The sequence below is a fragment of the Anopheles arabiensis genome, chromosome 3, assembly GCF_016920715.1.
Source record: "Anopheles arabiensis isolate DONGOLA chromosome 3, AaraD3, whole genome shotgun sequence".
Taxonomy (NCBI): domain Eukaryota; kingdom Metazoa; phylum Arthropoda; class Insecta; order Diptera; family Culicidae; genus Anopheles; species Anopheles arabiensis.
This window is the reverse complement of record NC_053518.1, coordinates 88,976,788-88,993,288: the sequence shown is the minus strand read 5'-3', so window position 1 is coordinate 88,993,288 and position 16,501 is coordinate 88,976,788. Positions and strand designations below refer to the sequence as shown.

The following is a 16,501-nucleotide window of genomic DNA, read 5'->3' as shown; positions in this document are numbered from 1 at the left end:
TAGTGGAGCCGAATGTTCTTTTCTTCCGGTGTGTGTGCGTCCCGCGTTGCTGCTCAGGTGCGGGTTGCCGTCTTTTTTGCTTCAGCTCAGACGCTTCGGTTTATTTTCCGGTTTTAGCCGAGAGCCTTATCGTGTCGGTTCCAGAATAACCGTGTCCCGTGTGTTTTTTTTTGAAGCTTCTCCACACTTCTCCACTTCTTGCATCGGCTGTGGAATGATCCTGTGTTCTTTTGTTTCTGCGAAAAGAAAAACTCCAAATGGAATGTTAAGCTTCCGGCTGGGAACGGCAAAGAACGGGAATAGATTTGCTCACGATGGAATGGTATGACAGGATGTTTTTGCACGTAACTGACCCGGGTTGTGTGAGGTTATGAGTGAAATTTGTCTCCATGATTGGAAGCTTTATTAAAACCCCAAGACCAGTGTGCGATGGATGGAATTGGATTGGATTGAACGGGTCGTATTGTGTACGTACTATTAGACCGTATGATTATGTGACTCAAAGTGAATGAAAGGACAAAAGTCATTGCATGGTTTGTCTTTTCTGTGCCACAACCTTTTTTTCTGTTTATCTAGGACCATATTTTTGGATTCATTTTTCGAGGTCAAACAAATATGCTCCTTCGAAGTTCTCTTTTTTGGAGCACTTCATGACTCCTGCGATGACTCCCTTGGGTGCAATGTGCACGTAAGCATTCGCTACCAAACAGTTACGCCACGCTCTTTTGCGCTTGTTTATTCACCTTCGACCGGGGCCAATAGTGTGCTCGGTGAGGTGTTCGAATCCGCCACCTTAGCTGTTTCGCGCAAAGAGGCTATAATGGGCACTTTCACCTCGCGCATGGGAATGGTGGCAATAAAAACACTTATAGTGGTAAAAGTATCAGAAGTCTCTGTACCCACTGTACACTACGGCTAGCGGTGAAAATGGTTACGAAACTATACGTGTTCTGCACAGGCTGTTGGCATCTAGGAGTGGCTCTTTTGCCTGTAAAAGCGTTCCATTTGTGAGAAGCGGAGTGCAAATGGGTTAACTTTGTGAATCAAATGGCTTACAAAGCTACAAATGTGTTTCTGTGTGTTTGCAGCACTGTGTGTGTGTGTGTGTGTGTGTGTGTGTGTGTGTGTGTGTGTGTGAAAGTTTACAACCATATACTGCCGGCTGTAATGCAATGCTGAAGTCGTTTAGAAGAGCCATATGAGAGTTATGTGCCGATAAAGTTGATGTGAAGCACATTTTGATGATCCGCTATAAATCACCTCTTGTTTTTTTATTCTTTTTTGAAAACGTTGGAGCCAGCTGGATGGGTCGAAATAGCGTGAGTGTACCACAGTGTAGCAAATCGATATCGGATGTCTGTTTCTATTTAAATCAGATCATTTAGGAGTTTCTTCTTTGTCGTATAAGACAAATGGGAGTGCTGTGGTGTTTCATAGTAATGGAATGATTTAATGGGTGAGTTAAGGAAGGTTAATAAAAAATTCAACCGAATTCATTACTTCGGATTTATACTGTCGGTATGAACAAGTGGAGCATCCGAATCAAAGAAAAAGATTAAAAAATCTGTAAAGAGGAAAAAAAATCTGTATGTAAAGAGGAAAAAAATCTAAAATAAATTAAAGTAGCATTTTGTAAGTAAACTTCATTTTTTTGATAACTTTGTGAGCTCATGAGTGCTTTAAAAATGTTTGAATTATGTGAGTTAATGTAAGGAATTAATTTTATTAGCTAAGGATATATATGAGCGCTGTCTTGTTGAGTTTTTATACAAATATGTTTGACCAATCTTGACTTGGTATGATATTAAATATTAATAAATGAGTTTTAGGTCCAGTAAAATTGTCTTATACGAAATATTGTTTAAGAAATACTGCACATAGTTTTATTTAATACATGTTTCATGAACTTTTGGCGTAGTTTTTAGTAATAATTGAATTTAATTTATTGTATTTTAGGAAATAGCTGACCTATATTAATGCAATTTTGATATTTAGATACTTTAAATCGTTTTACAAGAGTTTTGTAAGCAAATGTATCATGCATTTATGCTGCGATATATCTCACTATTATATTTCGTGGAAAGTCTCATGATGCACAGAAACAACATAACGCACATCAAGCAATCTATTGAACTGCTGTGTCTATCGGCTCTAATTGGCTCATCATGGTGCCGGCCGTTTGGAAGGCAGAAATAATTCAATACAGCCCAGCCCTGTGCGCCTACCAGCTTACACACAATCCGTGTGCGCAATCTGTTTATAGCTCCCGTTGCAGGTACGAGTGAATCAGGGTGCCGTTTGCCGTCCGTGGGCAGATCTGGGCCCTTCGGGCATCGGGAAAACTGGGCAGGGCGAGCATCATACGGATGAAGTGCAAGCAATATAATAAGCAGGAAACAAAAAGGCGCATCAGGCCGGGCCAGGTTGTACATGGCCTGGCCCCCCTCACTACACAACACATCGGTAGTATTCCCGTAATGAAGCAAAACATCCGGCCGTAATGAGGCTAAAAGGATTTCTTGCCCAACTTTATACGCTGTATTTGTGCCCGGTTGGACGTCGCCGGCTTCCGGTTTCCTGTGCTAGCTCTCGTTGTTTTTTCGTTTCTGCTTTGACCATTCAACGAAGCCTTAGGAATAAGCTAAATACGAGTTCATGTCCACGTGCCCATGCGCTCTGCACAGAACGTCCTAACGAACCATGGCGGGAGCTTGGGTGGAGTATCACGGGTAGTCGCGTTTTATGTGGATGAGTGTGTCGGATCGCGCGCGGCCCTTCTGTTTGTTTACGTTTGGCCTGTGGCTGCTGCTAGCCGGCTGAGTCTTCCAATGAGTTCGGGGAAGCGAAACCTGCCGGCTGCATGGAATCACTTTCGCGTGCAATGCCGGAAGCCGAATTGGATTACGGCACGCGGGCCCTATGTGTGTGTACGTGAAAGGATCGCAAAAGATCTGCCAAGTAATAGCAAATCGTTGGTGGGTGGGCACAGTATTTTTCCGAAAAAAAAAAAAATGGAAAAACATTCCGCGCCCGCGGCTTTGCCTTTGAACCGTTTCGCTCTAAACAGACCGAATCCTTACGCGAACGTATACCAATGTCCAACGTGTTTACTACGATGAGGTTTACTAACTCGCCACCCAATCCACAGCATCCCTGTTTCCAATACCAGCCGAATGGAAGATTTATTGGATTGAAAAATCATTATTCATAAAGCGAAAATTCATTGGCCCGTGTAGGCGGATGGGAGGATGGTGGGATGCCCGAATTGGGATGTTACACTATTCGAAGGAGCAAGGGAATGGTGGCGAAGCGGGGGGGGGGGAGGGGGTATCGAATTTTACGATAGCGAACCGGACGGCTGACATGGTTGGCCGGCTGCTGGTAGTAAACATTTTATGAAGCGATCGTGATTAGAAAGCACAACATGCTGGGGCGCGCTGTACGCGATGCGCTTTGTTAACGACTTGTTTGTGAGCTTTCAACGCAAGGAACGACCCCCAAAGCCCTACGAAGTGTACCATTTCCCGGAAAGAAGGTATAAAAATTCATAAACTGTGAAGATAAATCGATCAAGTGTGTGCTTCGCTTTCCATAATTCGACCAACCGAAAGCGTCCATGATTGATAACGAGCTTCCGATACCACGTTGCACATCGTTCGGGCATTAAGTAACCATAGCTCCTGCATGTGTTTGGGTTTTATGAAGCAAAAGATGTACGTAAAGTCCCCAACAGCTTGATAGAACATCTGATTGGGCCGTAGAATGTGCAGCTTAAATCGCTTAATACCTTTAACAGTGTGAAACATCTTTGCTTACAATCTTAATCTCCTGGAGAGTGAGACGAGCTTGACTACTCTTCGGAGGGGTTTTTTGTTTCCCACGAGAAGCCGATCAGTGCGGATAGTTTAACACAGGCTTGTGGTTTTACTTTTCGGTCGGTGCGGCTCTTGTCTTGAGCCAACTCTGTCAGGCCACTACACTTCCGAAATCGCATCGGATGATAGCTGTCGGGTTTGGTGGCTGTCGGCTGTGGTGTAATCTCTTAAGTCGCCCCGAACAGCTTGCCACGGTAGCCGTGCAGTACAGTAGCCGTGCAGAACAAAACTGAAGGAATTAATTACAACTACAGCTAACGCCTTTGGTTGGTTACCTTTCAGAAGCGCGAGAAGCGGGGAGTGTGGCGCTTGCCAACGGGGGCGAAATCTATTAAACTTCTTAACGAACAACTATTGAAGAAGCAACCCCTTGGCTGGGGCACTTTGGATTCTCCAATTTCTCATTCCCGTGGAGCAGAGTTTCGATAGTTCCGGGCGCGAAGGAGATAGTCGAATGGTTTGGGCGAGAAGTTGGGCGCTTTGAGGATCGAGTTTTCACGCGCACGAAGCCAAACTTTTTTGCTGTTACGAAGCCAAACTTTTCTAATCAACTCATTTTGGAAACGCGCGAGATTCGGATGGTTTTCTCGCCATTGATGCACTTGGTGCGATGCATAGTGCAATGTGGAAGAGGGTAGAGAGGGAGAGAGAGCTAGAGGGTGTGCTATAGCGGCTGAAGTGTTGGATAAAGTATTTAATCTTCTAATGGATACTACAACGACTGAGTGGAACTCCTCAAATTCGTTCCTCCGTTCATCGGAAAACTGTAATGCTTGCGCTGTGTGCAAGTTGGCTTCCATTTTCCTGTGAGTATTTTTTGTTTCTTCTCCTCCCTCCCCGTCTCCGAGTGTATAATGGACGAATTTCATCCATTACATCGTCGGATGGGTTTCCCTAATCATGGAATTAGCAAACGAATCTACCCAACATCCAAAACCATACGAGGCAGCGCCTTTGGTACCATGCGAGGTGTCTTAGTGATGGCTAAGATTTCTCATCCACCACCCGAGCGAGGCTGCCGTCTTCGAAGGCAAGAACTGCAACTCTGCCCTCCCGGTGGAATGTAAAGTAATTCCATTTGCAACGACCCTCCACTGGGTCGTAACCTGCGGCCGCGTGAGAGTGAATAGTAGCAGCTCCTTTAGACACTTTAGAGACTTTAGCCGCCCTTAAAATGGGACTTGCATCCGCGGGGCTTCTACAGCGGAAAACGGAAGCTGCAAAAATGGAGGTCAAGTCGGTTGAAACTACATCAAGAGCACCAACACGCACTCTTCCCAGTCCGCAAAATGTACCACCACGCGTGAGCAAACGAACGAACCGAGAAAGGAGTAACTTTACCGAACGCGCATCGGCGCGCGTTGGCATTTTGTTTGTCCCGGTTGCTGCTACTGCGGCCGCTGACGGTGCACTTTGGCAGGGTGCAAAGTTTTGCTAACAAATTAATTTAATTTGTACCGATGCAAATCACGGCACAAATATGCTTTGCGCTCGTCGCGCTGAGCTGAGAGTCAGCGAATTTTCTGGCGTGTGAGGAGCGGGAATTTTCGGCTACCGACATTCTTGAGGGAGATGGTCAAGACACGGTAGCTCTGGGGGTTAGGAGTACCCTCGGTTCGTCGCGCATCGCTAAATGACCTACTTCGGCTAACGGTGGGGTGGTTCATTGATGCGCTCCGTGTGTGAGTGTGCCCATGTGCACAAGGAAAGTTTTCATCGACTTCGACAGCACCGTTCGGTCGCGGTGATCCAAAAAGTGTAGAAGAGAAAACGACCAAGAGGCCAGGGTAGTTCTTAGAGGCACCATTTTGTGAACGCAATTCGAGCTCGGGTTGACACTGCTGCTCTCCCTTCGGTAGCTATTTAAAGGCTTACACAGAAGTTTAAATGACTTTGAATTAAATCTCTTCCCGTTTTCTGCTGCGCTGTGGAAAACGCGCACGGCTGTGGCCGCTCTCTGGCCCACCGAGCTGGTCTGTCGTGTGAGCAGCGTACGAGTTGGCAAGTTTTCCGATGACTTCTACCAAAAACGCGCTAGAATTGCAACGTGGTGCTGCAATTGGCAATGTGGCAGGAAGAGCAAAGTTGTCTGTAAGGGGGGGGCGAGCTTGCCCGCTGTCTTAAGCACCGCTGTCGGGAGAGTGTTTTATCTTTCTTAAGTAGCGCATGTGAACGGGAGGAGTAGCGTTTGGAGTTATCAAGAAGCGCTGGGAGTGAGGGTGTGGGTAATTGGGTGCTATTGCAGCAATGGTGAAGCTTTGTGTAGCGGGCAAAAGGGCAAATGTTTTATCATAATGAGTTTGTCACATTGCCTGGCTGCATGGGCGACGAAATATGTGACCTTACTTTTTGTTTGAAGGAACTATCTGTCTGCTCTATCGTGCTAATTACAACGATTGAGGAAAGTTTTTTTTTTTATTTTTTATTCAGGAGTAACGGTCCAAAAAGGCCGTATTGCTTAAGAGTAGAAAATACAAATGTAATTCATGGCGCTACAATCCATATTGGCAGGGAGACATTTCCTTCTCTGAGCCATGGAAGGGCACCTTATCCCGGGTGTACTCGGACGGTTTGGTTTTAATCAATCCAGTCCATGATTTTGCGGTCCTATAAGCGTGGCGAAGGTCTACATCATTCGGGTATCGAGGTTGTCTATTCCAGTTCAGTGTTCCAAATGGCATTGCGGGGGTCTGTATCGTGTGGATTACAGGCATTTCGTCGGATCCATCCATCAGAAGCGGTCCGAGTATATTCCCATTTAGTGGCTCAAATGACATTGCGAGGGTCTGTATCGTTGTAGTCCTTGAGGAAAGTTTTGTATACACAAGGAAAGTCTTTTGATGACTTTTGTTTAACAAAAAACGTAGTTTCGCAATGAAATGAAAGCAAATGCAGCCTCTTTGAGTTGAGAACTTAGGAAATCTAACCAACAACGGGTTGCCCAAGTAAGGTATCCAACAAACTAAGTGTTTAAATATGGCTTATTTTGATCACAAAATGACATGGGCATATACTGATGAACTCAACGTGAACTGGTGTATAATCGTTATCGCCCAATTTGAGCTCTAAGGCATCAATATTTGACTGATGTAGCAATCATGATAAATGTATAATGTATTTGAGCAGATTTATGACAACTGTTATTTGACGTCACAAAAACACCACAAAAAACGTATAATTTGATTTTTTTCGTTTAATTCAATACAGGGTTTTACAAGCCAGAATCGAATGTCAGCAAAACAATTTAAATATCTCAAGATTTAGTTTAGTTGTCAAAAGTTATTGTTTCACCGCAATTTTGGAAAACACAGTTTCAGCCGTTATGTTGAATTTTGTTAATAAAAAGATTGCCTTACATTCAAAAACTGATGCATAAAAGGCACAAATTGATTCACGTTGTCAACAATGTATGTCACGCTGTCAAAAATAGGAAAGTTAGAACCAAAATTTAGTGGTAACGACTGGCAACTTTGGTAGCAAAATCGCATATGGACACGACGCGTTCGATACTGAAGTTCCAATAGCGTAGACACATTGTCATAACATTATCGTCCATCTCATATGAACCAACTGTATTTACTATATTTACTGATACGTCTTATACGTCATTTTTCTTTGCAGACTTTATCATCTTAAACATCGACTGAGGAAAAAGGAATTATAATACACTGCCTGTTTTTATTTGCATTCTTCAGTTGGTATATGTTATTCGTATGGTGCTGTGCAAAGATTAACGAAAGTGAATTGGCGGCGGGTGTGGAACCGTCTAGAGATAATTTCTACTCCATTATGCAGTGTTCGGTGTACGGGTGGAATTGAATTGGCAACCGAGTAAGGAATATTAATTGCACCCGTGAATTGAATCCGTCGAATTTACTGGCGCGCTCGCGAGCCGGATAAGAACGGCATGCCGAGTGGGGCAGGTGCTTGCCGTCATCCTAGCCGGACCCGCCCCATACCGTGTTGTTCGTCGCGTGTGTAGAATGGCCGATCCTCACGTGGGGAACCGGTAATGTTCCCCCATTCGTTAACCGCACTGTACAATGCAGGCCCACGATGGGCCAAAGCGATCCTACCGCCACGACCGTCAGCAGCAGCAGCAGCCGGAACCGGAGGTGAGCAGCCGTGTCACGTCCTGTGCGGGGTTCGTGCTGCAAACGAAACTCGTCCCAGCCCGTGCCACGATCTGGCTGTGGGTGCTGTGGTGTGCCTGCAGCTTCGCCGTCGCTCCTGCCCGGGCCGGACCGCGCTACAGCTCGCGCATCGTCGATACAAAGTCGGGCGCCATTCGGGGCGTCATTCTCGAGCTCAACTCCAAGCACCTCGAGCCAGTGGAGGTAAATTGAATTTACGGTGCACGTTTCGTGTTCGATCAGTGTTCTGTACCACGCCCTTGCGCGCGCGGGTGTGTGTGTGGGCACGGTTTTGAGCGAAAGCAGTGTTTTGCAGAGTGTAGCCGTAAGGTGTGAAATGGTTAGTGTATGTGCTGCTTTCTTTTTCCCGTCATTTTTTACAAACAGGTTTTTAAAGCAGTGCCGTACGCAACCCCTCCGATAGGAAGTTTACGTTTTGAGCCACCCAAGAAGCTTCCGCCGTGGAAGGGAACGAAGCTAGCGGATACGTTCGGTTCGGTCTGTCCACAGGTAAGTTTGTCAAACGTGATTTACTGTTTTTGACACTGATTTAAGCTGCAGAAGCAAGTGACTGATGTATTTAAGCTTTTAAAGTGTATTTGATTCAACTGACAGTTTGACTTTATTCAGTTAATTTAATGGTATATTTGTTTTTAATTAAAATGTTTGTGCGTAGTTAATGAAAATGGAGGCGCCAGGTACTTTTCATAAAATTATTCCATAACAATCCAGCCTCATGTTAAAGTTTCAATCTGTATGACTTGCAAAATTTTAAGATAAATTAGTTTAAAATAACTTTTTGAATTGGAACATTCATGCTGCATAGCATTACGATTCATTTTTAAATATGGTCCAGTTTAAATAAGGACTCAGAAGGAACATTGAGTGATAAATAAATAAAAATAAGCAATTTACATTTTCTTCGATAAATATGGTTTTACTTAAATTGAAATTCAATGTTAATTTCAGCATTTTTGGTTTATTTTCTTGGACATGTATACAATTTTTGAGTATTGGAAGCATTAATGCTTTGTTTTGGGTACCCTACCTGTGAAGTATACTACTAGTAGGTATACTAGTAAATAAATTAAACCAACAACTTGTAATTTTAATTGTGTTTTTTTTAATTCAAATTTGTTCTACATATTTGTTTCAATTTTTGTGATACGAAAAGACAAGGTCATGCGAAGGGGCTATTAAAAGTCCTTTCTTTCATAGCAAATGGAGACGCATGGTAGTTCATATGCGAATATATTTCCTACAAATGCTCATAACGAATATTAAAGCAAGCTTTTGGATACAAAACCGCTGAAAACAAAACCCAAACCAATTATTCATGTTCAGTGGTCTCAAAACAAACGCAACTATGTAAAATAATCAATTACTCTCTAATGATGTGGCCAGGAAACACAGCAAGGAACCGTTCTTCAGCGGAAAAGTGTGCCTGCTTCACGAGAGGAAATATTTCAATAAACCCATTATCTACCAGTTCTGCCGGCGTTGAATGGAAAGTAAATGGGCGGTTGACTTAAGGCGCCCAGCACGCACGCCATCAAATCCGTGCCTAATGGTCGCTGATGAGACGATTCCGTTTCTCGCATTCGGCGCACGTTTGCCGTCCTGCTGCGAGGGGCACCGAAAGAGGGGGTTCCAACGGTCGGTGCCTGCCTCAACGCACTGATGACGTGATTGCAGTCCGTGCTGGTAGATGATAAATGGTACCATCATCATCGTTTCAGCACTACTGGCAAATGGGTTTACAACAGCGTTGGAAAAGAAGTAAAAAATAAAAAAATGGAAAAAAATCCGAATCCAAACAAAAGTACGGAATAAAAATTGTCCCACTTATCCGGCAAATTTCTCAACCAGCCACTGAAGGACAAAATTCACCCCATTGCTCAAAACGCCGGCGTATTCTAGAAATGCTGGTGCCAAAGTAACTCTCACAGTTCGCATTGCACTTACGTCGGTCGTCCGGTGAAAGATGGTCAGCATCATTTTCCATTTCCTCACCAAGATGGAGTCAGTTCGTTTTTTTGCTTCTTCTCTCTTTGCCCTTCGCTCACCAACTGTCTTACATTGAGCGTAAGGATTGCACCGCAATAAAGTGTGCCGTTTTTCGAAGGCTTCAATCTGCTCCAGACTTGCTCAGCTTTATGGATTTTTTTCCCCGAGAAGGGCAGGAAGGGAAGTACCAGTAAGGAAGAAAAGCAAAATTCCAACCGGCAATTGCACTGCCGTCCATGGACAGCAGGGCACTTTTATTCAATTCAATAGTGAAATATTTTAGTCCACTGTGTGTGCGCCAGTTCGTGCTTAATGTGCACTGGCGGCACTTGTTCAGGAAATTAATATCATAATTTTTTCACCGTCTCCCGGGCACACCGGTGCAATCTGGTTGGTTGTCGTTTCGCGTTGGTTGTGGGCGAACTGGCGCTGGAGCTTTATCGGGTTGGCATAAAGTGCAATCGTGCGGGAGTGAGTTTACTTTTGTGTAATTTGCTTGCCTTGCTATTTTTATGAAACTGACTATGGAAGAAGGTGAAATGGCGAAGTACTTTTAAATCTGGAATGAAGCTGCTCATTTCAAGTTAGATGCGAATAATTATGTTCTTTTGCTTATTATTGTTTTCATGTTTATGAGACTACAGCTTAGTTGAAATAGTTCTTGGGACAAATAAAACATGAATGTGCTTTGAATAAATGTGAAAGAAAACAAAACATGTTTCAATAGGAATAATAAAAACACTTTTTAAATCATGGAGGCGCATGGTTGTTAATGTTTTAAAACCAATGTAGCATGCAGGCTCATGGTTGTTTAACAATAATTCTGTACAAGCTGCTTGTGGAGTACTAAAGAGTTAACAGAAAAAGTAGTGAGTGCGTTACGTTGACTTACGATCGTTCACTCTCTTTTGATCTCTTGATAAATCCATAGATCAAAATTAAATTGTTGCAGTGTTTGTTAAGTTAAAGGCAGAGCAAAGATTTTTGGATAAATGTAAAAAAAATCCAATATGTTACAATCATTACTCTCAAATCAATCTACTTCGTCTTTGGCACATTAACCGGTCGTCGGTCAAGGCCTGTCTGTACCCATCCTGAGAAAAAAACTAGCATCGTCCTTCACATCATCGTTTTGCTTTTTGTTTCAATTAAATATTAAGCACTGTGATGTAGTGAGCACTATGCAAAATTATTCTGTTACCACGCTACGCCTCACTATTGTTTCCGTTCTAACAAATGCACGAGTGAAGAGTAATACTACTCTTTTTCCCTAACTTAACCACCATAAACTGTAGTCCAACATTTTGTTGCTTTGTGAAACAGCTCGACAGGAAAGTGTACAACTTGAATCCTCCCGAGTACAAGAGATTAATTTTTTCAAGCCAAAAATAGTATTCACGTACGTCATCCATGCATCCAACGAAGGATTACGCCATGTCAGTTTTTTCCACATTAAATATTTCATAAATTAAAAATGAAAGGAAACAAGTGCATTAGCTTATAATACATTTCACACAAGCATTTTCTGCTAGCTGCAATTCTCATGTGCAAAGAGTCTTTTTTTGCTTGCATTGGATGCTTTGTCGTAAAGAAATTAACTGCTAGAACAAAAACGACAACTCCCCGACCAGCTGGTACGCTCAATTATATAAATCATTTAGCTAACAAATTGCAAGCACACCGTGTGAGCCACTTGGAAAAGCAATTTGTTCCATGGGGAACACAAAAAAAAACAACAGGAAAAAGTTAAATCCCGAATGGAAGCAAAGTTTGGCCGTCTCGCGGGAACACCGACCAGCGTTCGGTCACTTGCTTCGTCAAAAATTCAGGTCAATTTCATGACTTTACAAAATGCCGCCTAGTTTGGTGTGGAAGTAAGGGCGAACACGACCACTGCGCAGTGAAACGTGAGCAACCGTTCAAAACCGTTGCTTACGCGAAACGAGCTCAAAAGGCAAAGGTCGCAGGCAGACAGGCAGGAAACACTCGTTGCATTAAATTGTCGACAAATGGCTAATGAAAAATAAGCTGCTCGGATGTAGGAAAATGCCGAAAGTGCCCCGAGGTATGGAGCCAACTGCCGGTCTGTCCTGTCTTTGCCGGCGCGTTTCCCATCTGTTTCCGCTTTAATTCGCACACATCATCGTCAGACCCATTTCGCTTCTTTTGCCTGGCGGCATGGCGCGACGGGTCATTCTCATACACACATCGTGTGTAAACGGTATATCCATCCCGTGCAACGACCGACACGTTCACGCTTAACGGGGCAACGCTGCCAAACGTACCCGGTTCGGGAAGTGGTACTTGCTTTTCTTAGGCACCCCCAACGGGGATGGGATGCGGGCCCAGGGCCCCGGCCCAGAACTCGACACAATCATTACAATATTTTACCAGGTTTTTCTCTTTCATAAAGACACACACACACACAGTCATCCACACATGTGTAGACACCGTTTCGTTTGCACTGATGAGCGAATTGCTCGAAGAAAACTCGGTCCTTTTGCCAACGAATGGCTGTGGGTGGGTGTTTTTGTATGGTGGCCCTCTACTAGTCCCGGAGGTAAAGTTTTGCCAGGTTCCTTTTTACTCAACGCTCGTTACAAGTCTCGCATATGGTGAAAGGAAATGGGAAACCATTAAAGGCAAACGCCGGTTTGGTTACGCTGCAACCGAGACAGCGAAGATTTGCTAACCGGGCGACTAGGGGCCTACCTACTAGTAAGGGTGGCCGCTAGCGGCAGCAAGATGACATTTTTATTCATCTTTGTACTTTTTTATTTTCCCCCTGTTTTCCATAACCACAACAAACGAGGCCTCAAGGCTATCGAAGCGGTGTAGGCTTGGAGCTGCTAGAGGTAGATGGAAAACGGACGGACGGCAGCAAGGGGGTACAAGCGATAAAAATGGCAAACTGAAGTATCATGAAATTTTCATCACCAACTCTTTCTTTGGCAGGAAGGTGGAGAAGAATAAGATGGTTATTTTCATTCAAAGTAGTCAAGTATTTGCAGACACGGTTGCAAATAAGATTGAAAGCAAGATAAAGCGAGTAAACTGTGAGATTTTCATTATTTAAATTTTCGTACAATACTTTTAGTAAAAAAATATACAATAACCAATGATTTCAATGGAGAGGTTAGGGAATCTGTTAGCTTAAATTAATTGTTTTGTTATTTATTTCAAGGCTATTTTAAAATACACTGCTCTCGATTTAGAATCTTCAAACTACAGTTCTCGGGCCGCATGCGTCCCACGAGAGCCTTACTGCCTATTATTAGCCAAATATTATTTTTAATAATTTAGACTATTAAGGCTTAATTTTTATTTGTTAAAACGTGTTTAATTTTCGTTTATAATACGCTCTATCAATTGTCTCATTTATAGAGCATGTCTATTAACAGAACCAGTGATAGAAAATGGAGGTACGAAACTTTTAATATTATGTATTTAATGGTGTTTATATAGTTTATTTTCCAGCAGCGAACTTGTTATTACTTGATGTGAGTCGAAACAATGTCACAAAATAAAATTTTGGTCCATGAATTTTAGCTTACAGCCATTATTGGTACAGTTATAGACATTCTAGGCTTCAAGAAAACATATAGACTTTTGACTGTTTGCCCAATGATTATTATTAACGGAGCGAAATCGGTACCTAGATGACATAAAATAGCAATAATTGGTACATTTAACCTATATGTCATTCATAAATTTTATATATTCGCACATTGTCCTAACCCTGTGCCCTTCAATATTTTAAGAATCACGGAAAACATGTGACTAAATTCAATGCATTTTGATTAAACATATTTTTAATATCATTCTAGGCATGCCTGTTGAAAATTTAATCTTAATTTTGGGGGAAAAATGAACGATATGTATTTGAATAAGCTTTTCTTTTCATAAAATCAAACGTTTTGCGGATCACGCCTGTTTACGCCAAGGATCACAAATGGTCCATCGGACCACATATTGGAGACCACTGTCCTAAACACTACTTTCACAAAACGCGAATCCAAAATGTACTCAAAAAATATATGTTAAAATCTGTTTACTCTGTTTATCATTACATCAATTCGATAGTTTTCCTCGTGGATCAATAATTTGGCTCCACACTTACATGGCGTCTTTTCAAACCCTCTAAAGTGCACATTCTCGACACACTTGCTCCCACTTGCTCCCTTGTGCAATCGCGCATACAAAATCATGTGTTACGGGATGGTAATATTGCAATTTCAATTATTGAAGCCATTTCCCCCGGTCGTCAAACGAAGCAAGGAGGAGGTGGCACTTTTTTTTACTGCTGGTTCTGCTTCTCATTGCCCTCGTACCGAAACGGTCCCGCACCGAACGCTTATCTGCAGGGCGAGAATTGTTTCCGTACGGTCCCAACATATCGCAGTGCCTCGCTGTGTATGTGTGCAGCAAACGACACCTCTCGAATGGATGCAGATAATCTTTTAAACTCTTCTTTTCTTCCCACCGTACGCCATCGCCATGGAAAGGAGCATTCCTCTCCATTTACCTAACTAAGGCACTTGCTGAAACGGCTTTACCCGTCGCTTCCTCGTTCGTGCGCTGAGCCAAACCGAACCGAAGCCAGGAAAACGATGATCAATATACGGAAACGGTGGAGCAGTGGATTGGTGTTTGGAAAGTTTTCATCCCACCTTCTCTCGTGGCACAGTAAGCGCTCTTGCCCGGATCCTTGGGAAGAACACTTGAGCAGTACCTAACTGGCCACGTTTGCGAAAAATCGGAACGGCAAAGCAAACGGATGGGCCGAAGGATCTAATCGAGTTGCGCTAGTACGTGTAGGAAGAAACGTCCTTCCCTTAGACAAGTCATTTATGACACCTTTCCTGCGTCGTCCTTCAGCGAGGGCTTGATCGATAACGTTCACTTCACCTCCATGAGGACACGCGCCTGGAAACACACGAAGATGGCCCCCGGGATAAAAGTCAATATTCATCCATCACTCAACGCCCGCTCTTCCGGCGTGCTGCGGATGACGAGTTTTGGCGACTCAGAGCATCTTCCAGATAATGTGTCTGTGTGTGTCGAAGGCTGATGGTGCCAGAAGCACAGAAACGTGTGCCGATAAAGAGTCATTTGCTCGAGTGTAGGATGGGCGTGTTTATTGGCACCACCGACGGTTTCTGCCTCGCTCAAGACGCTGAGGTAACAATTCGAGAGGCTGGCAATGGGCGTAGCGCCAATGCTGCCGACACATAGCCGTCGATAAACCATCATAAGTTTTGCGAGAGTGAAAATTTTTCTCATTATCGTTACAAATATTACTTCACCGATGGCGCGATGGCCGGGGCAGCGGACGCTGTGTCATGCCGCAAACGGTTGTGCCAACCGAGCAAATGGGAAGACGATCCTGTACGGTCGGTTGAAGCAGCGGCTCGAGAGATTCCAGCATCGTCATCGGTTTTTAATTTCGATAAAAGTGAAGTGCATACTGCGGAAAACGAAGTTTCCAATTTTCCGACCAGTTTGCCCTGACCTCATCCTTATCCAGCGGAACGCCAGCCAGCTTCAAACTGCTTGCACTGTCCAATGCTTGCGGTTTTTTTTTTCTTATGGGGGAACGAAGGGGGGAAGATCTCGTAGAAAGTTGCCAACTCTTGCGAGAAAGCATCACTGCAGAGGTTTGCGCCTGAAGAGCTGAACCTTTCCGGAAACCGAACACGCAAAGCCTGTAAAAGTGTGCCTGCGAGCGTGTGTTATTGGGGTGGATTTAAGGAGGTTTTGGTGGTGCTTGCTGGATGCGATGCGTTCTACCACAGGATGGATGCAGATGGTTGCGTCTGCTGCTAAAATGGAACGGAATTCCATTTAACAACGGGCTTCTACACAACCTAAACCATGCTTCGATCAATAATCTGAACGCTGAAGGGCTAGCATGCTATGGTGTGGAGGTTTCTTCCTGCCTTGAAGTCTTATATGTGCTGCTAACAAGGAGTGTTTGTAGTTCGTTCCTTAGCTTTCATCATCGGAATGCTGACAGAAAGAAATGAAGTGTACGTTTTTATGCAGATGTTTGGCCAAGGGCGCTGCTTACGGACCACGATCCAACGATGGCTGCATGTTCTGGAATGTCTGAGTTAAAGAGTTGTGCACAGTGCATACTTACCCGAATGCAAACGCTCTGTCTCTCTTTCTCTCACTGTGCATATTGCACGTTTGGCTACTGGTTTCGGTGTGCATTTTTTTTCTTTCGATGAAAGCGTGTGAGTGAGCTTTTGTTAGGATTACTCTAGGTCCGTTGCATTGGAAATCACTTTGGAGCATTTCGATGCATGAAATAATCGTGCAAAAAGGCAGATGTGTTTAAGGTTTTTATGGATGTATGTGTCTGTTTGGATATTACATTTATCTGTATAAATTCTGCAAGCAATTTCTGGATAATGCTAGTTAAAGTAATATAAGTACAGAGTGTTAAACAGCTATCAATTTATGGTTTAAAGTAGTTTTGAT

The 16,501-nt window shown here is 43.5% G+C and overlaps 1 protein-coding gene across 1 annotated transcript in view; it reads left to right on the top strand.

Annotated features, from left to right (window-relative positions):
• Positions 1 to 16,501, top strand: part of LOC120902935 (neuroligin-4, X-linked-like) — a 143,594-nt gene that overhangs the window by 67,482 nt on the left and 59,611 nt on the right. Inside the window, exons 3-4 of the mRNA XM_040312032.1 lie at positions 7,497 to 8,212; positions 8,396 to 8,518. Of these exons, the coding sequence (XP_040167966.1) occupies positions 7,919 to 8,212; positions 8,396 to 8,518 (417 nt within the window). The 5' untranslated portion in view covers positions 7,497 to 7,918. The remainder of the gene's footprint in view (positions 1 to 7,496; positions 8,213 to 8,395; positions 8,519 to 16,501) is intronic.